The sequence below is a fragment of the Capra hircus genome, chromosome 4, assembly GCF_001704415.2.
Source record: "Capra hircus breed San Clemente chromosome 4, ASM170441v1, whole genome shotgun sequence".
Taxonomy (NCBI): Eukaryota; Metazoa; Chordata; class Mammalia; order Artiodactyla; family Bovidae; genus Capra; species Capra hircus.
The window spans coordinates 105,203,629-105,230,856 of NC_030811.1; the positions used below are offsets into that span (position 1 = coordinate 105,203,629).

At 43.6% G+C, this 27,228-nt stretch overlaps 1 protein-coding gene and 1 long non-coding RNA gene across 8 annotated transcripts in view; one reads left to right on the forward strand and one right to left on the reverse strand.

Annotated features, from left to right (window-relative positions):
* COL28A1 (collagen type XXVIII alpha 1 chain) overlaps positions 1-27,228 on the forward strand; it is a 184,047-nt gene that overhangs the window by 154,483 nt on the left and 2,336 nt on the right. Inside the window, exons 28-34 of the mRNA XM_005678961.3 lie at positions 661-729; positions 1,800-1,880; positions 1,970-2,005; positions 7,308-7,344; positions 9,190-9,744; positions 11,497-11,654; positions 24,659-24,860. Coding sequence (XP_005679018.1) covers positions 661-729; positions 1,800-1,880; positions 1,970-2,005; positions 7,308-7,344; positions 9,190-9,744; positions 11,497-11,654; positions 24,659-24,860 — 1,138 coding nt within the window. The remainder of the gene's footprint in view (positions 1-660; positions 730-1,799; positions 1,881-1,969; positions 2,006-7,307; positions 7,345-9,189; positions 9,745-11,496; positions 11,655-24,658; positions 24,861-27,228) is intronic.
* Positions 1-27,228, reverse strand: part of LOC108635857 — a 177,142-nt gene that overhangs the window by 98,243 nt on the left and 51,671 nt on the right. For all 7 annotated transcript variants that reach the window (XR_001917990.1, XR_001917988.1, XR_001917986.1 and 4 more), the window contains one exon: positions 10,517-10,647. This is a non-coding gene — a long non-coding RNA (uncharacterized LOC108635857). The remainder of the gene's footprint in view (positions 1-10,516; positions 10,648-27,228) is intronic.

The window sequence follows — 27,228 nt, forward strand, 5'->3', positions numbered from 1 at the left end:
AATTATATAAACACCCCTTGGCATTAACTGGGGAGAGATGCTGTTAAACCCTCTTTTATCCCATTATGAAGATAATACACAATTTCAACATATCAAAAATATATAAATTATAAAGAAGATTATAAAAATCACCAATAATATCACCACTGGAATAACAGTTGCTTATTACTTGTGATGTCAAGTTCATAGTTTGAAATTGGCAAAGGTGGGAGGGAGCATTTACACCACAGAAACAGACAAATGCCATAAGTCAACCCCTTTACTTCTATCCCAAAAAAGTAGTTAAATTTTTACTACATTGATCCCATTGAGCTCATCTTACTTACATGTGTATTTCCCCCAAAATGTAGATAATGCTATAATGCAGATAAAAAAATTATTTTTGATGTAGACTATTTTTAAAGTCTTTACTGAATTTGCTACAATATTGCTTTAGTTTTATGTTTTGGTTTTTTGACCTTGAGACATGTGGGATCTCACCTCCCCGACCAGGGATCACACCCACACCCCCTGCACTGGAGGGTGAAGTCTTAGCCCTGGGCCACCAGGGTGGTCTCCATAACGCGGTTTTGAAAGTACAAATGTGTATCTGACTAAAAAGTATATTCTGAGTTATTGTTGGAAACTAACAGGGCCATCCATCTCGCATATTTTGTGCAGGGGGAGCAAGGACCTCAGGGCTTCCCAGGGCCAAAGGGCATGACAGGCCATGGCCCCCCTGGCCAGAAGGTAAGTATTTCAGGACTGAAGGCAAATGCTCAGCTTTAGGATCTCAGCGGCTTAACCTGAACCCTGGAAGGGCTCTCATGAACTCCTCACTCCTCTCCTTTCAACGCCTGGAGAAAAAAACCCGCTTCAGAGTGAATCCTTATGCATTTCTTTTCCTAACTACAAACATGTTTACTTCGTGAAACCTCCTTTTCTTCAAACTCAAAAGCCAGCTGATGAGGAATAAATCCTTACAACCTACCCACATGGAAGATACCAGATAATTCAGGTGTTAACCTGTGTAGCTGGGGCAATGGCACCCCACTCCAGCACTCTTGCCTGGAAAATCCCATGGGCAGAGGAGCCTGGTGGGCTGCAGTCCATGGGGTCGCTAAGAGTCAGACACGACTGAGCGACTTCACTTTCGCTTTTCACTTTCATGCATTGGAGAAGGAAATGGCAACCCATTCCAGTGTTCTTGCCTGGAGAATCCCAGGGACGGGGGAGCCTGGTGGGCTGCTGTCTATGGGGTCACACAGTTGGACACGACTGAAGCGACTGACAGCAGCAGCAGCAGCAACCTGTGTAGCAGCTGGAGTTCCTAAAGTCAGTGAACGGATCAGATGGCCTCTCAGGGTCTCCTCACCTTGGGGTCTCTAGTTCATCATGAATTAGACAATGGTGCCTGTGCACGTGCGTCTCAGTCGCTTCAGTGACCGACTCCGTGTGACCCGTTGGACAGTAGCCCACCAGGCCCCTCCGTCCATGCAATTTTCCAGGCAACAATACTGGAGTGGGTTGCCATGCCCTCCTCCAGGGGATCTTCCCCACCGAGGGATTGAACCCGTGTCTCCTGCGGCTCCTGCACTGCAGCAGGATTCTTTACCAGCTGAGCCACGGGGGGAAGCCCCTTTGGGACCTGGGAGGATGTAAATAAAATGCCCCCTATTTTTTCATATAGTATATTCATACCAATAAGAACCAAGAGTCTTCAAGTGGTACCTCAGTTGCAAAGAAATGAAACTTCAGAGTTTTCCTTACTTGGCTTTGATTTTCACACTCTAAACCTATCTTTTCATTGCATTGTGAAGGGAGAGCATGGAGAACGGGGCGATGTGGGGAAGAAAGGTGATAAAGGGGAAATTGGAGATCCCGGACCCCAAGGAGAACAGGCAAGAAGTGATTTTTAACACCTTCCTGTCCCTGTGCACATTAACTGGTTGCAACCTCCACTGACTGTTACTCTTCTTTCACCAAGTAGGGGTTACCAGGACCAAAAGGAGACCAAGGACTTACAGTGAGTATCCATCCTAGAGGGCAACTGAGGGGTTTGTGCTCACATTTGTGTTTTCACCTTAGAAGCAGGACTTCCTTTGACACAGAATTACTGCTGGCTTCAATGCAGTGGGTGACTGAATCTGAATGTGAGGGGGACTTTACCCCGGCAGCCCTTATCCAGCCTCCCTGTAGACACGTAACTATCTACCCTGACCCCTGGTAGAAATGATAACAAAGAGCTGAGCCATTTAAAAGAAACCAAATGAACAAGGCACTCTTATTTTTTCAGAATAGGGGCCCCTTTTTTTCGGAACTAGTTCCTTTAAGTGCTCTGAGAAGAACAACAATCGCAACATTGGGATTACTTTCATGTACTGATTCACTTATTCAACAAACAGTTGTGATGATGCACAAACTTTCCCCTTTTGTTCTCTTTTGTTCTCTTTGCTCCATTGCAAACACAAAGCTGACCCCTGAAAGCCTCACAAGATGGGAAGGTTCTAGAATTTCTATAGCAAAGTCTAATTCTTCCTTTCTAGTATCTACCTTTCCTGGAGTTGAGGAGAAAACAGGGAACTTCTCTTGTTCCCTTTTCGGTGGGTCACAGTCTGGGGATGTTGACCTTATATGTGCAGTGTCAGGAAGCCCAGAGGTGAGAGTTCACGTGATGAAGGCGAGAGCTGGCATGTGACACACAGCACTGTGCGTGGTCTTCATGGCCCACCTGCCTTGTTCTCTTTGCTGTTCCACACATAGGTCAGACCCTCCCCGATACCTGTGGAGGATAACGCAGCTACATAAGCAGCAATCTCTCCCTCCATGTAGCAGAGGAGGGTGTAGGTTAAATGCCCAGAGGAATGTTCCCCATAGGTTTATACCCTCCCTCCCATCGCTCCGTGGAGAGGGGAATTGTCTTCTTTATCCATGCACTTGCTCATTCATTTCACCAACAATTATTGGGCACATGCCCTGGGTCAGGGTCTGAGACAGGCACAGGGGTAAGAGTTGAGAACAAGAGCCCGCATCTCTGGACTCAAGAAGCTCACAGTCTAACAGGAGAGAAAGGCAGGCAGAGGATGTTCACCTATAGTTTGATAAAGGCTGTGACAGAGGTGATGTGTGGGTTCAGAGCAGACAAAATGAGGTGTGATTTGATGCAAATTCTCTTTTCCTTCACTCTTCCCTTTGTCTAGCATTTAGAAAGCCATGGTCAGCATTAAATGAGACTCTAGTATGTGATAGGCTCCTTCATATCAGTACCACCCTGACCCAGTACTGCAGGGTGCCTGGGGGACCCAGGCAGAGTACGGCCCTGACTCTGGACTCCTGGACTTCTAGTCCTTCTCCTGGTACACCCTTTCCTCCAGGTGAGGAGCGACCACCCTGAGTACACACCGCCCTGCCCCTGCTCCACACTCTGGATACTCAGATCTCAGAATTGCCCCCAAATGGCCTCAAGTTTGGAAGTGGACAGCACTGGCCTGTATGCATGAGGTAGCCAAGGGGCAGGCGTTTGGGGGGTATCTGACAGAGCTTGGGTTCACCTCGCAAGTGCTGGCTAAGACCCGGTGCAGCATAGGACTGGTGAAGACAGGGGGGTGGCAGGGAGAAGGGGACAGGCAAGAGACTGCAGCCCTCTCTTGCTCAGGACACACATTAATGCACATAACAGCCCACGAGGCAGGGAGGAGTGTCTCCCTTTCAGATAAAGACCAGCCAAGTCTTGCAGAAAGCTTGAGCAACACGCCCCGAGTCACCTCGCTAACAAGGGGCAGAGCCCTTAGAGCTGGAGCTGGCTTGTTGGAAGCCAGAACCAGCCTGCTCCCTCATGGAGGCTGTTCTCAAAAGGCCTCCTTTTTCTCCCCACCCCTACTCTCTCCTATCCTCATACACTCTCAGGGGCAGATTTAGTCCAGACTAACAGACTCCTCCTTTAAAAAAAAATTTATTTTTAATTGGAGGGTAATTGCTTCACAATGTTGTGCTGGGTTCTGCCATACATCAACATGAATCATTACTAGGTATAAATCCATCCCCTCCCTCTTGAACTTCCCTCCCATTTCTCACACCCAACCCCACCCCTCTGGGTTGTCACAGAGCACCAGGCCGAACTCCTTGTCAAACTCCCCTTTCAAGAGGCAAAAACTATTGATGGGAGTTCAAGTTTTTAATCATTCTCACCCAAGCTACTTCAAAAAGACTTTCTCCAACTATGCCTGAAATGCTAGCGTTTCTCAGCATCTTCCCGCAATCATTTCTTCTTTGTCCTCAAACTCTCAAGGAGGGACAACTATTAAAGGTGCACAGTTCAAAAAGGTAGATTTAATATTACAGTAAAGTTGCATGGAGGATGGGAAAGCATTTTCGATTATAAACATAGAAAAACTATGCTTGCCAAAAGTGGGCATGGAGGGGTCTCCCAGGTTACACTCAAGCTCTGCTCCACACCATCTCACCTGCCACCCCTCTTTCAACAGCCAACTGTACACTGGCCTTTCTTAACTCTGCCTCCAGCTTGAGCCCCTCTCCCAAGCATCAGACCTTACCTCCTACTGCCTTGCCAGCTGGGTGTCCCATAGGTGCCTCGAACTCAGCCAGAATCAAGCTGAGCCCAGTTTACTCTTCATTAGCTCCACCCTGCCCCGTCCCTTCCCTCCCTCCCTCCCTCCAAGAGTAGCACTGCTATCGTTTACCTCCTAGACGCCTCCGTCCCCTCATCCTCTCTTCCAGTTACTCACCACCCGCTTCATCTCCTGCAATATCCCTCCAGGCCATCCCTTCCCATCCATCACTCCCACCACGGTTTTCTGGTGTTAATTTTCTTTGCCCGTACTATTTAGGAATCTCAGGCTGCTCCACTGGCCGCCCGAGTCAGTTTTCTTAAATAAAGGTGCACCCAATTCTCTTCTCTGCCAGGGACTACGGCTGTCCTCACTGCTCAGGCTAAGGCCACACTCTTCAACAAGACACAAAGGCGCTCTAGAGCCTGTCTGTGTTCACGCGTTTTCTGTGGTTCTTCCTGTCACATGCCCTGAGTCATAAGTTTACTCAAGTACTGTAATACACTGCGCTTTGTGTGTTTTGTCCCCTGCCTGGAAGGTTCTTCCTCTTCCTCTCTTCACCCCATTCCACCCTGGTCAGAGTCTACCCACCTCCCTGGACCACAGCACCAACTCCACGCTCCCACCCCTGGTATTCTGGCAGATCAACATGGTTCCTTGGCTCTGGTCCAACAGCACAGCACTTATAAAAAGTATTTGTTTCTTTGCCTACTTGCTACTAGACTCATGTTAACATGAGTCCTTTGAAGGATATAAATTTGATGCCTTCATCATTGGCACTGAGAAACCAAGGTTACTTAGCAATCTTAGCAGAAAGAGTGAAACCATTCATTCTGGTGACTTTAAAGCATAGATTACATGGAAAATGTTGATTATATATAAATATGACTACTTAAAGCATATTAGACCTGGTTATGCCATACAGCACAGTGAAAGGAACTAAATGCAACCTTGATATACAAATAGCTCTTATAAGTCAATACAAGACAAAGATTCGAATAGGAAAATTGGACCAAGGATACACAAAGACCACGCATAAGAGAATACAACTGGAAGCACACATTTAAAGTTTAGCCTCACAACCAGTGGATTAAGTGTAATTTAAAACTGAGATATTTTTCTCTATCAAATGGCAAAGATTATATAGTAATAATAACCAGTACTGTGTCTCTAAAACAAAACAGGTTTTCTTATATACTACAGTTAGAGCTGTCAGTTACCACAACTTTTCTGGAGGATAGTTAGGCAGTCTGCATCAAGAACCATAAAACGGCCATGCCTCTGACTCCAGAAATCAAGTTTTTCAGAATACTTGGTAATATGGGAAATTAATTATGATATATAATGTTAAGTGAAAAACTATAATCAGAAAACTTGCAGTATTTTCTCCACTTGTAAAAATTAAAAATAACTATATTAAATATGTAACATTTCCCCTGCCAGGATATACAATATAAATATATTAATATAGAAAGTTTCCTTTTTAGACATACTCTAGTTTCAGATTTATTAAATGTCTCTCTAAATGTGGAAAAAGTATGACAAAGCCTGAAAAAAAAAAGATAACTGTTGATTCCTTTATTTCATATAATTAAAGTATCTCGTACTGGGAGTAATTTTTGTATAGCCACTTGAAATCACTGGCTTTTACTCAATTTACAGTTTTAAAAAATCTAAATTAAGATGCCGTGAATATTCTCCATACATGCTTCTGTTAAGCCAGGCCACTGGCTGTCACCTGCGCCCTTGTTCTGTCATTATAGATCTTTTTCTTTAAAACTTTACTTTTGCAGCTGTTACATTTTATCTTCTGAGAAAAGGCCAGCTGCTTTTCCCCGCTGAGGTTTTCTGGGCTTCTGCTTCTCGCCTCTGTTAATCACCCCTGTCAGCGTCACGTCTTTGGCAGATGTAGAATCCTGACTTCTCCAGTTCCCATCCCAGTCATCTGTAAACATGCCATGCGGCACAGGCCACTGGCAGACTGGCTCCCGGTATTCAGCTCATCTCAGGCCCCTCTGATGGAGCTAGTGAGGAGCGGGGCCCAGAAGGAGCACCCAGGAGCCCAGGGACCTTTCATGGAGAAACCCAAGTGAGAGTATTAGGAAGCTAGGGAGGAGACTCGCACATCTGGGGACTGGTACGGAAAGAGGGGAGAGAATACAGTATAGAATGAATTCTCTTTAAAACCAGGTGCTTGTCCTGGTTGGCTAGCACATGTGGTTTAAATCATGTAACTAAAGCGTACGTTGCCCACGGCATTGTCGTCCTGGGTATCTGCAGGGGATTGGTTCTAGCACACGCCCCTCCACCCAGGAGGTACTGAAGCCCGTGGAGGCTCACGTCCCTCATATACAACGGCACAGTACTATCAGCCCTCTGTATCCATGGATGCAGAACTGTAGGGAGTACATCCTTTGGGGGCCATACCCTGTGCTACGAGCTGTGTGTGTTACCTCGTTTAATCTCACCGCAGCCCTGAGACACAGACCACTGATAGGTCACTTCATGCCCAAGGTCACACAGCTGGCAAACACCAAAGCTGCAATTGGAACTTCCAGTCTCAGCTATTACATCTTACAGCTCAGACACATTTCAGTTATAATATATCGTAGCCAACTTTTAACCTCTGTACTATGTATCTTATTTGCAGCAGAAGGATTAATCAAATAGCCCGATGCTGACTGTAGTAAGATGGTCCCTTTTATGTAGGGAAAGAATATTATGGTCACACAATTAATACATTTTCCTCTTTCCCTCCAGAAAGAAGAAATCATCAAGCTTATTTTTGAAATATGTGGTAAGATTTGATGATCAAGAAAGCAACCATCACTTTAAAGTACCAGTCCCACTATGTTCAAGATATTTGCATTTACTCAGAAGATGTATACTGTAGAGCTCATGGGAAAGTTTCACTTCATTTGCAAAGTTGATGGGAAACCAAAAGGAAGCAGTGTGAGGGGCTGTGGGAATCCTGATTTAAGGAAAGAAAATCATTTTCCCAGAGTGGTTAAGAAGCATGAAGACACCAGAGTCTGTGCAGCCAGGCCTTTTGTTAGCACTGAGCTCATTTGTATTCGGTGACATTTACCTGAGCCTGGGAAGGAAAGAACCACCAAGGAAACATGACTACAGGGGCCTCACTGGTGTTTGAGTCCAGCCCAGCTGGTGACAGTAATGTCTCTGTTCTTCCTGAAGCAAAAGGTCTTTCTAAATTGAGTTTTGAGATCTAGAGTGCCTGCCACTTCAAAAGCAAGAGGACAGAGTTCAGAGGTCACCTAGTGTCGCAACTCGGTCTAAATGCTTCCGTGGTGAAATGTGTGTGAGCTCAGTCGCTCAGTTGTGTCTGACTCTTTTGTGACCCCTTGGGCTGTAGCCCGCCAGGCTCCTCTATTCATGGGCTTTTCCAGGCAAGGACCCCTGGAGTGGGTGGCCATTTCCTCCTCCAGGGGATCTTCCCCACCCAGGGATCGAACCTGCATCTCTTGTGCCTCCTGCATTGGCAGGTGGATTCTTTACCGCTGAGACCCCTGGGAAGCCCCTATGGCAAAACAGGCTTAAAACAGAGTTATTAGAACAAGGAAGTAAAGCAAAAAGATTAGCCAAAAAGCAAGCAATTAATGGATTATGAAGATAAGAGAACCTTCTGTGTTTAAAATGGACAGAGGAAGGAATATCATTGTCCTCCCACATAGGGAACCCCAGAACTGTCTTGTCCCCCAAAAGACTTCTGGACCTTAAGCAGCCTGGGACTCTCTGTGGTGACAGGCTAATTTAGACGTTGCTTCTGAGTGCTAGACACCCTGTAAAAATAGCAGCCAGTTTCCTGATGATTTATTGTGGGAGTGTTATTGGGCAACATAAGGATACGAATACACCAATGGAGCCCTGATACTTTTTATTGCTTAGGGACTCTGGCAACTGCTTTGAATGATAAACCATAAATAGAAGTTGTTTATTGACCAGTGTTCCTAGATCACTCCTCTTGAACAGTTTCACAGGGTAAATGTTCTCCAGGCCTCCGTGATTAGATGGGGGCCACCGTAGGGTCACTGTGGGTGACTGGGGACATAAGCCAGATTAGCGGGGGGCTACTACGCTTATGCCCAGTTAAAGATCTAAATCTTTCCCTGACAATTAAAAAGTTTCATCCCATTACTTTACTCACTGGCCACTCCAATGAGCAAGTGTTCATTTTCACATAAGGATATGGTTGAAGACTGAAATATTAGTGTTCAGATTCAGATTAAATACATGTGGTGGGATGATAAAGGGCAAATTTAGGATGGCGGTTATCTCTTACAGACAAGGAGGGGGATGGGATCAGGAAGGCATGCAAAGGGATGCTGAATCTTTTAAAAAGACTTTTATATTTTAATCTGAGAAATTGGCTAGCTGTTCATTATGTTATCCTCTACAGCATTTTGATTTTTTGTGTGGGAGGTTCCCCCCCCCCCCGCAATGTATCGTTTTGAAAAGAGTCAGGCATAGAAGCTAGAAGGGAGACAACTGTCAGCTGTGTTCAAGGTCACAGAAATGGAAGGCTACAATCCAGGTCTCTCGTTCATCCCCGCCCCCTCCCCTCTCCCTGGGATGTTTTCATTTCCATTCTTGCTGTGTTTCTGTGTCCACATCCGTGTTTCAGGCTGTGGGCGTAAATGCAAAGAGACTCCGCTGGAGCTGCTGTTTGTGATTGACAGCTCAGAAAGCGTGGGGCTCAAGAACTTCCAAATCATCAAGAATTTTGTGAAGACCCTGACGGACCGGGTCGCCCTGGACCTGGCCACAACCCGCATAGGCATAATCAACTACAGCCATAAGGTGGAGGAGGTGGCGCACCTGACCCAGTTCTCCAGCAAGGATGATCTCAAGCGGGCTGTGGACAACATGCAGTATCTGGGGGAAGGCACGTACACGGCCACAGCGCTCCATGCCGCCAACCGCATGTTCGAAGCTGCCAAGCCCGGCGTGAAAAAGGTGGCCTTGGTCATCACTGATGGGCAGACAGATACCCGAGATGAGAAGAATCTCACTGAGGTGGTGAGGAATGCCAGGGACATCAATGTGGAGATATTTGTGATAGGGGTAGTGAAGAGAAATGACCCCAACTTCCACATTTTCCACCAAGAAATGAATCTGATTGCTACTGACCCAGATAGTGAGCACGTTTATCTATTTGATGACTTCATTACTCTTGAAGGTAAGGCAGTTCCAGGGGAAAAGAATTTATATTGCCTTTCCAAGAACCACATCGCTGGATGATCCTGACCAAAAATGGAAATCAGAAGGCTACTGAGGTTTACACCAGCATTAAATTGTAACACAAACTCTGAAGGAAAAGAGGTTTAGTATCATTCAGTTCAGAGAGGACAGTCCTTATCTTTATCCATTTGTAGTAAGTGCTGAGTTGGCCTTGGAGTTGTTTACCTGGGGCATATCTACAACTGAAGGGCTGAAAAGAAAGGCTAGGATTTGAGGCCATGGCTCAGATTAGCTTATGTTCTGAAAGTCGCCCAACTTGGGTAAGAGATGGGAAAAGCCCTCAGCAAGGCAGAAAATAACCATGGAATCAAAATGAATTAATAAGTCCAAGATGAGTGGGAAAAAGTTATGGTAATCTAAAGAGATGAGAGACATAGCAACTAGAATTATTCTCCTCTATTCCCTTTTCTGTTTTTATGAAAACAGATAATGAAGAGTGAACAAGTTGACATCAGGAGTTTATCTGAAAGAACATTTTGAATATACCTCACACACTCAGGGCTGATCTGATGGGTTTTCCTATGCTGCTTTACCCTTTCACAAGAACTGATATTTCCTAGTGAGGCATGCTAAGACACTGACTCACCTGTGATTCAAGTGTGATCAGTATCACTTTGCAATGAAACATTCCAGGTCACTGGAAACTCATAACACATTCTGGCAGAGCCCACACCCAGAAAGCTTATGAAATGAGTAAAATTTATACTTACTGTATTTGCAGGCTTCAGTTTGACCCAATCCTTCCTTCTCCACTTATCAGGAAGCAGAGCCTGACGTGGCTTGGCATGGGTCCTCCTGGACTCATTCTGCTCCTGGGGCTCCGGGTACCCACACAGCTGACCTTAGGGAGAGCAGACCACACTCAGAACCATCCCACTTTCCCTCATACTTCAGACCTCCCTAACCTGGGGTCTGGCTTCCTTAACACTGGATGACTGGAGGGTTTATCTGGTACATTCAGTCTCACTGGGCGGTTAAGGTGTTAGAAATGGCCAGAAATATTATGTATTTCAGAGACAAGTTATATTTTAATAACTGAAGAGCTTTGTCATCTTAACCAAAGAAGTTACTAATGTGAGGGGTATATTTTTGGACTGGTTTGTCTTTTGCAATCTCCAAAATCAGAGCTAATTGCCTGGTAAACTTATTATGGGTGAGACTCGGCCCTTCCACAGAGTAGTTCCCTCTGGATAAAATGAACTTAAGTCATCTGTTTGCCTGTTTGGACCATTTGTTGTTGTTCAGTCACTAAGTCATGTCTGACTCTTTGCAACCTCGTGGACTGCAGCACGCCAGGTGTCCCTGTCCTTCACAATCTCCTGGACTTTGTTCAAACTCATGTCCATTGAGTCAGTGATACCATCCAACCTTTTCATCCTCTGTTGTCCGCTTCTTCTCCTGCCTTCAATCTTTCCCAGCATCAGGGTTTTTCCCAAAGACCCAGTTCTTCATATCAGGTAGTCAAAGTATTGGAGCTTCAGCTTCAGTTTGGGCCATTCCATATTATTACATTAAATTATTTTAGATGGCCTTTTACAGATGATGTAAAAATGCTTTAAAAACTTGGCTCCCCTAGTGGTTGACTTCAAGTGCTGGGCAAGTGGAGAGTGCAGAAGATCTTTATAATAAACAGATTTGAGTAATGTTTCATTGCTCCTCCAAACCCTTTTCTACTTCTCTTTTTTAAAAGATACCCTGAAGCAAAAACTATTTACAAAAAGTTGTGAGGATTTCGAAGCCTACCTCTTTCATATTTTGGGTTCATCACCGCTTCAACCTGGATTTGGGATATCGGGGGAAGAACGCCATGAATCCACTCCAGAGCCCCAGAAAGAAATTTCTGAGTCTGTAAGTAACCATCTTGCTCAATTTGTGAGCCTAAAATGGTATATTCTGTCTGCTCTACACTGAAGACCATCTTGTCCTGAGCTGTCAAGAATCAACTGAGGTATGGATAGTTTCAGGTCCTTGGCTCTTAATAGTAGCCTTTTGTTTCTAGATTTCTAGTTCTGAAATAGCTCTGGGGCTTATGAGCATGAATATGAGACTGATAAACATTTCCATGTTTTATAATTATTTATTAAATGCTACAAATAATATTTTTATATTATACCCTGCCAGTGTCAAAAGTAATCATGTCCACTAGAACAGATCAATACGACACTATCCAAATCATGTTTCTGTACCGGGTTGCAAATCTCCCTGTCCGTCTGTGTACCCACTGTACACTTTGTACCCTTTCAAGTTTCTGGCAAGTGCACACATGCTCCGTCTGCTCTCTCCCTCCCTCTTGCCCACCCTCTTGCTCACTTAGCTTCCCCCGCCTGCACCCAGGGCAGGGACAGGGAGGGAGGCTATGCATGCATATGGCACAAGGCGGATGCTTCGTTTCAGAGCTCCCCAATCATGTGTGTACAAGAGAACTACCTCCTGAATGTATTGAGACAAAGGGGATGTCCTTAGAGCAAGCCTCTGAGCACTGACCTCAGCCAATCAGGTCACAAGCAACTCTTAGTTTCTTACAGGTGAGAACTGGAGAGCCTCTCATAATTGCCGGTGAGTGAGTGATGTAGTCTCTTTCCCACCAAGTCACAACTAAAGCTGGTGTGAACCTGTATCTATTACACGCACAGATGTGGTCTGGCAAGCAAGTACACAGCAGTGTCCATATTTTATAAGCTCAATGAACTCCCCCTGTGGTGTTCTTTTATGAAGTCTTCAAAGACATGCAAGATTTATTTTGAGCCAGTGCAACAATGTTCAAGTATTAGAGTTCCACTAACTGACTAGGAACTGAAGACTTGAGAAACCCCCCAGACCAACAGGTGAATGCAGGACCATTCAGGAGTCAGGCCTAGGATGCTATTCCTGTTGTTGTTTAGTCATTAAGTCACGTCCGACTCTTTGCCACCCCACAGCCTGTAGCACACTAGGTTTGCCTGCCCTCCACTATCTCCGGGAGTTTGCTCAAACTCATGTCCATTGAGTCGGTGATGCCATCCAACCACCTCATCCTTTGTTGTTGCCTTCTCCTCCTGCCCTCAATCTTTCCCAGAATCAGCCAACTTATTGAAAAAGACCCTGATGCTAAGAAAGAACCTGATGCCATTCTTATGGGGACAAATTACAGGACTCACAAGGTTTTTATATTATATCCCAAAAAAGGACAGAAAAGTCTGTAATCTATTTGATTAAATACTAACCAACTTCAATACAGGTAATTCTGATTAGCACAATATACTGCCCCTGGATTGTAGATTGAAATTAACACACACTTATACCACATGGTCTAGATCAGGGGGTCAATAAACCCTTTTGTGAAGGGCTATATGGACGTGAGTTTGGGTAGACTCCGAGAGTTGGTGATGGACATGGGGGCTTGGCATGCTGCAGTTCATGGGGTCGCAAAGAATCGGACATGCCTGAGTGACTGAACTGAAATAGGAAAGATTTGGGATTTTGCAGACCACTTGATCTCTGTTGCAGTGACTCAACTCTGCTTAGAAATGCAAAAGGAGCCATAGCCAGCACTCAGTGAATGAACATGGCTATGTTCAGATAAAACTTATTTCCCAAAACAGGTGAAGATTCACATTCAGTGCATAGGGGTTTGCCAACCCTGGTCTTTACTAAGCATTTGAAAGTAAATTATAGACAATAATGCACACAGTCTATTTCCTCCTTCTCCTGTGATTTCTCTCTTTGTTCTGGCCCTAATCAACCCATGTTCCTTTCTAAAAACTACCTATACAAGAACAAACTCAGGCTACATCCAGCAAGCAGTGTCTAAACAGACCTCGCCTCAAAATCAATGAGTTCCAGTGAGATGTACTGATCGTTTACTGCGGTGCTCAAGGGTGGGTCTTAAGGCACAGTTCCTGTCCAATAGAAGTCCATGGTCTCTCAGAGAATGGATGAGTGCAGGGAGTATTAAGAACTTTAGCAGAGCTATGGAGGAAGCTCAAGAGACGCTGCAGATTAATTTCAGGGCAGAGTAATGTAAGGCTTTACAGAGGAGCTGATGTTGAGCTAAGTTTTAAGACTATGTAAGAGTTCTTCAAGGCAAGAGCAGGGGGGAAGGTACTTCCAAGAAGAAGGAACATGTGGGGGCAAAGGGGGAATCCATAGGAAATAGAATTTTAAGAAATTAGGACAAGTTCAGTCTAACTGGATCCAAAGGTGTACCTGCAGAAGGGTGAGAGTTAAAATTGGACAAATAATTTGAGGGCTAATTATAAATGCGTCAAACTAAGGAGCTTGAACTTCCTCCATAGCCCAGGCAAACAGAAGAAAGCAGTTTTACAAACAAGGGTCATACAGTCACATTTGGTTGCAGGGTGAAAGATAAATAGAAGGAGGAGGAAGAGAGGAGACTGGAGGTTGGGATGTGAGGAGTAATGGTCCAGATGAGAGATAATGAAGCCTTAAACTAAGACGGGGGCCACCAGACTAAAAGGAAGCATGGATTGGAAAGCCATTTCTGGGTAGAAAGAACAGGAATTGGAGAGTGAATGGAGGTTAGGGAGAGGGCTTGGGGATGATGATTGGATTCTAGCTTGGAAATGGGGTGGACGGAAACATCCACTGAGATGGAGAATATAGCAGGCAGGGTAGGGTTCTCTGAAGGAAAATAATGGGCTTAATCTGTACCAAAGTGGAGATGGCAGAGGGACATTCAAGGCAATGGCACAGAATGAGGGACAGCAAGAAGACCCTGTGACTCTGGTGTTGTGACCCAGGAAGTCAGATGCCCTGAGAGACAAGTGACGTTAATAGATTATGGCAGAGGAAGCATTCTAGAAGCTGGGGAGGGGAAGGCATGAGAAGAGTACATCCAAAATAGTTTAGATGTACAGCACCAAGAGTTACATGGTGGGCATCAGTTGGATCTCCCTATGGGGCTTCTTACTGAGAGTGGGAGCTTGTAATGACCTTGAACTTGGATAGTCTCTCTTGAATCTATGCCTTCTCACCTGGCTCTCTTTGCAGAAGCACTGAAGTAAGACTGAATTTTTAAAAATGAATGATCCTAATAGATATTTAGTCTGAAGGCAAATAGATATTTAGTCTGAACAAACATACATGCATTTATGTTCACACTTAGATCTGTCATATGTGTATATAATGTATGTTCTTAGTTGCTCAGTCACGTCTGGCTCTTTGCAACCCCAGGGACTGTAGCCTACCAGGCTCCTCTGTCCATGGGGATTTTCCAGGCAACAGTACTGGAGTGGGTTGCCATTCCCTTCTCCAGGGGATCTTCCCAACCCAGGGATCAAACCCAGGTCTCCCGCATTGCAGGCAGATTCTTTACCATCTGAGCCACCAGGGAACACTCATAAATACAAACACATATTTATATATCCATGCATGCACACGCTTTATCTAAAAGTATAATTATAGTATAGAAACCTCCAAAGTAAAATGAATCGGTCAAAACTTTCCAATCTTCAGTTTGTTCCCAAGCCTACCCTAGGCAATACTGCAAAATAAATAATGTCAGAAGTGCTATTTCCCTTTTTGTGTTTCTAATTTCTTTCTCTGTTGTCTTCCTTTTATCAGTCCTTAAGATACCAAGCTCAGTATTCCTTCTTCCTCTCCTTTCTAGCAAAAATCTATTTTTTAGAGGGAAATCTGTTATCACTTTTTTACTCTTTTGTGAGTGGTGTAAGCCAATGGGTTGAATCAAGTCAAGAAAGATGTGCATTTCAACTATTTTATCTAATTGTGTAATGAACATGATGTATACTAAATACCTACAAACAGATGTGCTGTGAAATATAGAAAGCAGAAGGATCTCCAAGGTTCTGCTAAGTTCATAAAGCTTTGGCAGTTCCTGCTCTGCTGACCTTTTGGGCCAGTCTTAGGAAACGAGACATGTACATCATCCGTTCTATTCTGCCTCTCTTCTGAAATCTCAGGAAAGCTTATACTTTCTTCTGAAATCTATCACATTTTACATCGCTAATAATTATTTTTGTAGGTACCCTAACTTTTCTGATGGATTTGAATTCCTTGAGGACATTTGTATCTAATTAAACTTTGTGTCTCTTGGGACCTAGACTTGTGCTTCATCTTGCACACAGTAGATGCTCAATAAATATGTAAGGACCAAATGAAGGCTATACCAACTATTAGGCTAAAAAAGAAATCTGAAGATTTTCTTCAGGGAAAGTCATCAATTACACTGCAATTCAAAAGACTGTATACATAAGAAATCCTTATCTTTTATGGGACTAACAATGTTGGCACTTCATGTTCCTTCCTTGTTTCAGGGTGTGGCCAGCTGGAGAAAGATTTCCTGGATATAAACTGGAGCAGGGCAATCAAATCAAGTAAACATCATTTAATCAGACCAAGTGGCCATAAGCAGTAATGGCTCACTAGGCAAATAAGTATATGAATTTCCTGCATGAAGTCACTTTTTGTTATTCTAAATGTATTAATAAATAATGTCAATGCACAGGGCCAATTTGCTGGAGCCAGTTTCTTGTAACAAGATTTCAGATTTTTTTTCCCCTTGAAAGAGTAGAAAGGAAAGAAGCCCTGTCTACGCTTTCCACAAAACTCCTTTTTTGTAAGATGCAAAACTGTTCCCAGATTGCAAACAACTTAGGTAACTGGCAGCAAAGTTTTTTTTTTTTTTTTCTCTCTGTAGAAAGGAGCCTGTGGGATTCCTATGAAGAATGACTGATTCCATAGCAACCCAGGGAAGTCAGTCAAGCTGGTGTGGAAGAGTCCCTCTGAGTAGCTCCTGCATGGGGTGGACAGGGGATGGAGGCAGAGGGGGAGCCCCAAGTCCTCTCCTTTTATATGATGTGGTCCTGATGTATAGTCCAGGGCCAGCCTTAAGCTGAGCATACAGCTTCCTCATTTCCGTGGAAGTAATGGATGCTCTGTACTGAAGTCAATTACAAAAAGCTACTACAGCAGGCTGACCCCGCTAGCTGCCCACCCTCTCTGTGCATCCTGTTAGTGAGGCCCTATCGCTCGTCCCCATGCCACCGGCCTCCCCTTCTGTCGTGATCACGTATGCTGCTCAAAGATCTTCATCTCTATTTTCAGTCTGCCTCTTCGATCTCTTACTCTCCTTTACTTGTTCTAACTCCATCTCAAGATCCATTCTACAGAGGGCCACTTCTGTAAAGGGGAACAAAACTGGGTCATCTGTGGAAACGTGGATGGACCTAGAGACTGTCATTCAGAGCTAAGTTGGGCAGAGAAAAATAAATACCATATATCAACGCATATATGTGGAATCTAAAAATATGGTATAGGTGACCCTACGTGCAAAGCTGAAATAGAAACCCGGACGTAGAGAGCAAATGTATGGGTACCAACGGGGAAAGGGTGGATGTGAGGAATTGGAAGATTGGGATTGATAGATATATTCTATTGCTACTATGTATAAAAATAGATAACTAATGATCAATACTACATAGCACAGGGAACTCTATTAAATGCACTGTCGTGACCTGAATGGGGAGGAAATCCAAAAGGGAGTGGATATATGTCTTATGGATGATTCACTGTACTGTTCAGTAGAAACCAACACTGTGAAGCAACTATATGCCAGTAAAAATTAATTAAAAAATAAAGAGGGCCACTCTGAAACCAGGATTCCACGGACAGTTTTTCTGAGAACCGCAGCGCCAGGCAGCTTCTGCCTTGATATTGGAACTGGATATGTCCTTTCATTCTCAGACCTGACTGTGGACTCTAGCCTCAACTCTGATGTGACTCCCACCTGTCCCCTACTGTGCTCTGGGGCCTATCTATTCCCTTCTGTCTCTTCTGAAACCAGGACCTTCCTTCCCTGTGGTGTCCTTCCCTGGCAACACTTCCAGCTCCTTCCCCAGAAGCAGGAAACAGGCTTGAGACTCTCCCATCTAAAACCTTCCCTAATCCATAGCTCTTATGTCAGCTGTGCTTCTATCCTATCTCTATCTTTATATAATAAAGTTATTCCACAGGCCAATCTCTGCTACTCACATCCCCACCCACACCTTCACTCTCCTCCTCCCCGTCTCCCCCTGGCTTTTGCTCTGTTTCCTCACTTCCATTCACTCCATTCCTCTGGGAAGCCCTCCAAAGTAAGGTTGCTGCCTCGACTGTGTCGCTGACTGCTGCAAAAGTCACCACCAACCCTCTCATTGCTAGATCCTTATCATCCTGTTCTTAACCTGATTTCTCTTTTGCATATATCCGCCTGTCACTGCTGATTTTTTATTTTGCAAGTCCTGTTTCTCCCGGTCCTCCTTCTGAGCATTCTTTCTCAATAACTTTTGGGGTTTTTCTTTCTCTGTATTAAACTCAATTTTTCTGAGACCTGTTCTCTTATTCCATATTCTCTAGGTTTCAAAGCCATGTGCGCTAACGGTTCTCAAATCTGCCTCCCCACCCCAGGCCTTTCTCCTGGGTCCCAGATATACATTTTGATTGTCTGTGTACATCATCTTCTGGGTGTCCTGCAGGCACTCAACGTGAACCGTGTTCACCATGCTGCTCCTGTAGATTTCATTCTAGAATACGGTCCCTCCAACCAGCCGGGCATCCGGCAAGAAACCTGAGACACACCTGGAGCTCTGCTCTCGCTGTGTCTTTCACACTCATTGGTAGCGTCATCTCTGGTCAGTTCTTATCATCCCTCAACCTACGATCTCAACTCTTTTCTCCTCACTAACATTTCTACCGCCTAGATCAGGGCCTCATCATTTCTGATCAGGATTTAATAATATGGTCTCAAAACTCTTATCACGTCTCTCTTTTCTATATTCAGTTTATCCATCACTTGCTGATAGTCATTTTTTTTTTGCCCTTTTAAAAATAACATCATTGAATTGTTAATATTTCTCATACATATGATTCCATTTTGGCTGAATTTTCTTAAAAACCTGTCTGTGATGGCCTATATCTTAACTTGGTACTGAGCATACATAGCAGATTAGGAAAAATACATAAATATTTGCGTACATCTATATTTTCTCCTTATGTCCTATTCAAGTAAAATTGTATAGGTTGTTCAATCATACTATACTCACTATTGAATGAAGTAGCCTATTCAGGCATACTCGAAGGCCATAATCAATACTTTCAAAACAGAATAACTTTTTAAACTTTCAAAACACTTGAGACTAAGCCCAATATTAGTTTAGTTTCTCCACTGACATGAAAATTAAGTTGATTTCCTGAAATCAGACCTAATTTTTGTAAGTGGCCTTGATGAAGCCACATATACAGATATGGCTATATTGGTCAATACTATAATTTATTTGTTTATAAAGTAAAATGAATATTCCTGCAATGGCACCCCACTCCAGTACTCTTGCCTGGAAAATCCCATGGATGGAGGAGCCTGGAAGGCTGCAGTCCATGGGGTCACAAACAGTCAGACATGACTGAGCGACTTCACTTTCACTTTTCACTTTGATGCATTGGAGAAGGAAATGGCAACCCACTCCAGTGTTCTTGCCTGGAGAATCCCAGGGATAGGGGAGCCAGGTGGGCTGCTGTCTATGAGGTCGCACAGAGTTGGACACGACTGAAGCGACTTAGCAGCAGCAGCATTGTGGTAGTCAAAAACACTCAAACTGAATAAAATCTAATTATTAGAATTGCCAGGTTATGTGTCTGTGGAAACCTCATATATTGCTTATCATAGACTTATAAGCCTTAGTATGTAAGATGTTTCTCTCCTACAGAGAAGGAAAAAATAACATATTGCAAACCGATCTGGAAAATAATACCCCAGATCTGGAAGTCAGCAAACTCGACTGACTCAAGTTTCAATTCTGAACTTAAAACCTTGTCTCCAAAGTTTATACTTTTCCTACTTTGTTATTTCAGATATTGATATGCATCTACTTAGTAAGTTGTGGTCTTTTTCCAGACTTAAATTTTATAGTGTATTTCACAATGAATGATATCTTAGAAATGAGATCTGACAGCAGCCTGACATTGCATGAATCACCTATTTCTTACAGTTTCCTCATTTGTACAATAAGGCATTGTTACCAGAATATTCTTTTGTAAAATATGTCATTAGGAATAGTCAACAACTTTTCCTGGGCAATGCCAGAATGAAGGACATTATACTAATGTATGAGAAGCCTTTAACAGAATAAACCCCGGCAGTTTACCTCTAGGAAAGCTGCAGGCAATCCAGGGAGGCACAGCCCAAACTCAAGGTGCTCCTCACAATCCTCAACAACCTTAAATGCAGACAGAGAGTATTCAGTTTAAGTGCTGGAGTGTTGAGAGACCTGGCTAAGAAGCACTATTTTCTAGGAAGGGCCAGTCAAGGTCAGAACCTAGAAGCCAGATACCTTGAAGGCATGGGCAGTGGAGCCAGCTGGCAGGTGTAGGAGCGCCACAGCTCCCTGGGAGCAACGTGGCTCTGCGCTGCTGGGAAAACCTAAGTCTGAGCACATGAACCAACATACTTGATCATCGGCATCTGTCCAGGGGGGATAGGAGCTCAGGTTCAAAGAGCTTGTCTATAATACAAGCAAGGTTCAGGGTAATGAATTCCCAGGAAAATGTCTGGAAGTCAGAAACCAAAGGACGCTCTGGAATTGTGTGGCGCCTGGCTAGTAATCCTTTAGGTCACCCGCTCACGTTCTTGCATGCAGCTCGAAATCTGTTTTCTCCCCTTAAAGATCTGCACGGAGGCTGGAAGGGACTGATCGTACACATCTGCCTGTCCAGCTGCACGGAGCAGGCCCAGTGTCCAGGTGTCAGCCCTCACAGGCCCCAGATCCTCCACTGTGTTTTACTGTGTGTGCCCAGCTTGGTGCTGGGAATATCTGTCTCCTCCAAGGCAGGCCGGTGTGTGGCAGGAGCAGAAATGTGCAGAGCTGAGAGGCAGTTTGTTGCGTTTAGGGTTAAGATTTTTTTAAAAAAGAAAATAATAACAGAGAAGGCCAACATTGGCAAGCCCACCACCCAGATATAACTGGTGTTTCCCTTTGCTCATCACTCTTGCTTCAGATAAAGTCCTTGCTATCTTCCTTTAGAGTCTCTTTCTCCTCTTCTCTCCAGGAGCAGCCATTATCATGAGTTTGGTGTGTATTCTACCAGTAAGGTTTTGGGCTGCTCAGACCTCACTTTCAGAGTTGGAAGGTACTGCTGTTTAGTTGCTCACTTGTGTCTGACTCTTTGCAGCCCCATGAACTGCAGCATGCCAGGTTCCCTGTCCTTCACTACCCCGGAGTTCGCTCGAACTCATGTCCACTGAGTGGATGATAACCATCTCATCCTCTGTCGCCCCTTTCTCCTCCTGCCCTCAATCTTTCCCAGCATCAGGGTCTTTTTTCAATGAGTCGGCTCTTCACTCCAGGTGGCCAAAGTATTGGAGCTTTATGTTAGGGTCTAATCTTTCCCTATTTTAAAATGATGACATTAAAGCCTAGAGGAGGGAATTCCTGGGGGGTCCAGTGGTTAGGACTCTGCTCTGCTTCCACTACAGGGGCCACAGTTCAATCCCTAGTCTTGGAACTAAGATTTCACACACCACACAGCGCGCAGCCAAAAATAAAATAAACAGTAAAACCTGGAGGAATTGAATAATGAATCTAAAGTGTCCCCCAATCCCATGTCTCTCCCTTTTTGTCTCCCTCTCTTACCCATTCTGAACTTACCCAGTGGCAAATATTTACTCTTCCATGCTATGAAGATTTTAAATAAAGAAGCAAAGGCAGGAAGGAAGGAAAAAAAGAGAGAGAGAGAGAAATGTGGTTTGGCTTATCAGGGAAGTGATATTTACACATGTGAAATAAGCAATGATCGAGAGGACAGGATTAAAGGTTAACTTCTGCATGATCAGGGCCCAGTGTGGAGCCCTGGAAGGCACCGTGCACCTTCTGGACGGGGCGACTTTGTGCTGCCTGGCTTTTGCTGCTGGGGACAAACATGTCCTGCTGGGGCAGGCAAGCTGACTTTGAGAGCTTGAGGCAGAATGAGGAGGAGGGAGTGGAAGGTCAGAGCCAGATGTACTGGGGGTAGTGGGAGGCAGGGCCAACAGCTGCATACAGGCCGGCAGGGACCTCAGCTGAAGGACCTATCAAGCTTTATCTCTTTTTCCAATCAGAATTCTCATAAATGGTGATAGTTTAAGGACAGACACTTACTAGTGAGAGTACAAATTGGTAAAACTTTTTTGGAGGGAACTTTGTCTCAGAAGGCTCAAATATGTGTGTTCTTTGATCAGAGTGAGCCATGTAGCTTCTAACAGAAAAACAAAAAAAAGCAAATTAAATACTAAAAATTACCACTGTAGTTATGCATATTCTGTATTCAAAATGGTGTTATGGAGCCACGGTAAAATATATGGAAGCATAATATATTTAAAGAAAAAAAGAAAACCAAACATACAGTATATATTTTGTTAAAAAACACACATGCATATCAAAAAAAAAAAAAAAAGATAGGGTGGGGGATAAACCATCTGCCTGTCAACAACAGTTATTTCTGGGAGGTGGAATCACTTGTGATTTCTAGTTTCTTCCTGTTGCTTGTCCAGATTTTGCAAATTCCCTTCAATGAACACATTTGCTTTTATAATAAGAAAATTATAAAAATGACAAACAATTATATATTTATTTAAGTAAACTGAAATCCCCTGGAGCCAAAATATAAAATTATTCTCATTTATGAAAAAAAATTTCACTTGTTGTAGAACCTGAGGTATAATGCTCTAGTAGTCAAAATTCCCAAATGATGATGTAACTGAGAAAGAAGCACACTCCTAGACTTCCAAGAGGCAAAGAATAACTTATGAGGCCGTAAGACTTGAACAAGATGGCTATTTGGGCTGAGTTATTCCATTAAGAGAACTGAGCTGTCTAGTGAACTTCTTCAAAGGAACATTCTCATGCGACAGATAGTTTATCTCAAGTGTAGCCCTAAAGTCTGTTGTCTTCTTTATGTTCCATAAACTACTCCTCAGTCAAAGATTTTAACTTAGTTTGGCTTAACATGAAATATATGCAAGTTAAAAAAAAAACAAAACCCAAAAGCCTCAGTATTTCTTTCCTGAAAAAGGCATTTCTAATTTTGCCACTAGCTTTCCAATAATTTGGGGGAAGTTTTAGATCATTAATTATTAATTATTTGGTGCTTTAGATTCCCCCGTAGAAAATGAAGTACTGATAAAGGTTTCCCCTAATCTTAAAATTCTCTAGTTCTACGAATATAACCAAGTTCATATTCAAATTGTCATTGGTATATACAAGATCATTCTGAAAGAAAGAGGAATGCCAAGTGACCCACAGTTTTACCTCTTTTTGTACCAAAAGATGTGTCTGTGGTTAGTGAAATGCCACTACTGCATTTGAATTGAGTGCCCTTTACCTACACTGATGACCAGATCAGTCCTAATGGAAATATTTGCTCTGATAATCACTTAATTGCCATAAAAATATACATACATGAGTAATGAAGTTAACTAGCCCTTCCCCACTGTGTGTAAGAGTGTGTGTGTGTGTGTGTGTGTGTGTGTTGTTGTTGTTTTTCAGTTCCAAGTCACGTCCAGCTCTTTGTGACCCCCATGGACAGCAGTACGCCAGGCCTCTGTGTCTCTCACCATCTCCCAGAGTTTGCCAAAGTTCATGTCCATTGAACCGGTGGTACCATCCAACCAATTTCATCCTCTGTTGCCCTCTCCTTCTGCCTCCAATCTTTCTCAGCATCAGGGTCCTTTCCCATGAGCTGGCTGTTCACATCAGGTGGCCAAAGTATCGTATGTGCACACAGACTCGAAAGCAGTGAACATCTTAGATGGCAGAGAGCAGCTAATGATGACAGCTGGCTCTGGCCACAAGATGACAGGAACCACAGGTGAGAAAGCAGCAAAAATGACTTTACCTAGTTCACAGGTTTGCTTATTTAAATAAACAAATAAACACAAACAAACAAGAGAGGGCCTTGCAAGGATAAATGACCACACTGTGCTAGGACTGAAATAAATGATCCATTCAATTCCATGCAGCTGGGGTCCAAGAGAAAAAGAAAAATAACTTAATTGGACCCATAGAAGATTGTTCTAGCTGCTGGCAACTGTAGTCAGGAATAACTGGCGTGACTGTTTTTTTTTTTTTAAACTAAAACATATTTTCTTTCTTGTTTCATTGCATATCATAAATTTAGATGAAACTTAGAACTCTTAGTTCAGAAAACTTGCTTTTGAAATTATAATCCTTCATTCTTTAGCTAGCATACATTTCCCAGAACTTCATGGAAGCTAAGCATCCTGCAGCATTTGGCATTTGCTGGGGTCCAGATAACAGGATGAGATGAGAACTGATTGCTCTTGTTTTTATTTTAGCTGTATTATTGCCCTCTGTCACTCCAATTCCCAATCTCAACGTTGGTTGAGTTTGTGGTAGAGATTTTGGAATATATTGTTAAGTTCTCTAGTGTTAGAAAACAGAGAGGAAAAGGTCACTAAAAAAACCGTTAAAGAAATAGTGCTTATTTTCCCTCTTCATACAACTGACTAAGAAAAGGATGAAGATGAAACTCCTCTCAAACTCACATGCTTCGTGCCCTGCAGGTAGATCTCTCTGAAAGGCCCAGAAGAAAAGCATTTGTGCCTAGCAGCGGGACATGTGTGTGTGTGTGCGCAGGTGTGCGTACACACACTTACACCTGCATGAGGTGGTCAGAAAATCCATAACTCAGGTATTTGGGGATGCCTGACATAGAGGAGAGGCATCACTTCCTGAGCTTTTATTGAAATAACTAACATTGAAAAATGAGAGAAGCAGCAGTGCTGGACTTTAAATCTTCCCCAGAGCAAACTAGCTTTCTTGACTTGATATCACCAGGTTCAAAACTCTGGATTCTTTGTGCAGGTACGTGTCTCCGGGGCCCAGGACAGAGAGGACGAGCCTTCAGAGAGGACCTGGGCTGCCAGCCCGGCCACCACTCCTTCACCTGAGGCTGCCACCATCCCGGGGCCACTGCTCAGGCCTCCTGAGGATCAGACAAAGGGCCTGGAAACCAGAGCTCCAAGTTCCACTTTGAACTTAGAGCCAGAAAGTTTTGTGCACAAAGGTGAGAGAGTTCTGCCCATCAGCTGCTGTATCCATAATAATAATAAGGCAAGAAAGGATGGTCTCTAAAACCTCATCCAGAGGCAGAGGGAGCATGTTCTGATTCTAAGCAGGGAGGACAGAAGAAGCTTTTCAAATTGGAGAACAGGCTGGTTGTGGAACAAATTTGATCAAAAATTTTAAAGGTCTTATAGTGTTTTTTGTTATTGTTAAAATGTGAATGCCTTTAGAGAGGATGCTGGTCTGATGTTCACCACAGCTCCTACCATCCCCTCGTGCCTTACCTGGAAACTTTGCGACTATAGACATTTGAAGCTTTGAACCCTGGGTGGAAGAAAGAGAAAGAAGCTAGAATCTAGGTTCTGATTTTACTGTCCATGGTGTTAATGTCCATAAAAATTAATCACTACATACGTAGTTTCTAAAGAACAAGCAAGAGAGATAATTTTCTTGCCCCAAAGCAGCTTAGATTGGCTTGGAACAGATATTATTTAGTTCTTGTTTTTTAAGAGTGGAGGGAGATAGAATCCACTGCTCATTTCCATTTGGTCAAAGAGGCAAAGTTAGTGGTTAGTTTTAGAAAATAAATTAGCTGAGATATACTTCAAATCTGGGGAAATGATTATGGCAGATAGAGAAAGGGCTTGTTTTGCTATTGAGAAATGAAGTTTACGGCATGTAAACTATTGCACAGCAGCAAGCATCTATTTGGCCTTTTTGGGGAATTTTCCCACCTTGGCATTACTTTCTCAGTAAGAAATACTAACCAAGGGACTAAGGACAACCATGAAATAAAAAAGGGGATTTAACAAATGGCTTTCTTATTGTAGCTCTACTTAGCTTAATTTTTTATATTTTTTGGAGAAGTGGAAGTGTTTCCAAAACTTGTCAACTGACATTAGAATGTCATGTTTTTATTGTTCTGTAAAAGCTGATCTTTTTAAAAGAAAATTGTGATATAAAGAGAGCAGCCATTGTTGGCGTGTATTCAAGCAGCCCCCCAGAAGCAGCCCAGATTCTGACTGCAGCACAGCTGCTGGAATTCCCAGGACTACCTTGCTGCATGCCCCAGCCCAAGAAGAGGAGCATTCCAGCCCCACTCACTCCATGCTACAGCCGAGCACTGGATCTCGGGTGGCCACAGCAGCAGCAAAGACGAGATTGTGGCATGCCTTTGAGCCAAACTACAGACGCTTGAATGGTCAGAGTACATGAGCCCCACTTGCTTCAGTAATCTCTTCCTTTGAAACAAAAATCCCAGAGTAGGGAGAAGGAAAAACACACACTTCAAAGGGCGAAGAGTCAGCTCAAGCCTGACCCTCAGGGCTTCTACTCCAGCAACTGGGGAGCAGGCCCTGCCCCTGACAGGGCGGTGACAGCCACTGAGCAGAGAAGTACTCACAGCCAGCTCCAGTTCCAGCTTCTCCATCTCCAGCCTGGCTCCCTTACCAAAGTGGCAGCTGCCAGCACACCCTGAGGAGAGACGAGGCTGCATCCACATCAAACCCAGCTCTCCCACAAAAGGCCCTGGGCACATGGAGATCACACAGGGACAGTCCCACATAGGAAAACCTCTTCAAAGCCAGAACAGGTAACAGTCTCATCCAGATTGACAGAGACAGGGAAAGTTAGGTAAAATGAAAAGGCAGAGGAACTACTCTCCATTGAAAGAACAAAAATGCAAACCCCTGGTAAAAACCAACAACAACAATGAAACATAAATAAGCAACTTATGACATAAAGAATGCAAATCATTGTAATAAAAATGCTAATTAGGGCAGAGAAATGATCTGAATACAAGTCATTTTAATAAGGAACTAGAAAACATAAAGAAGACACAGTAAAACAGATAATTCAATATCTGAGATAAATAGTTCTCTAGAAGGAATGAAGAGCAGAATAAATGGCACAGAAGAACACGTAAGTGATCTGGAAGATAGAATAATGGAAATTCCAATCAGAACAATAGATAGACAAAAACAAAAAACAAACGCAACATGTGAGACCTCTGGGGGTAACATCAAACACACCTACATTTGCATCAAAAGGGACTCCAGAAGGGAAAGAGACACAGAAGAGGATCAAAAATGCATTTGCTGAGATTACTGCTGAAAACGTCACAAATCTGAAGAAAGAAACAGATCCAGGTACAGGAAGCACAGGGGATCCCAAACAAGGCGAACCCAACAGACCCACAGCAAGACATACTATAGTTAAATTAGCAAAAGTTAAGGAGAGAACTCTAAAGGCAGCAAGAGGAAAAAAAAAAAAAAGAGTCATATACAAGGGAATCCCCACAAGGCTATCAGCTGATTTCTCTGCAGAAAGTTTGCAGGCCAGAGGGAGTGGTATGATGTATTTAGAGGGCT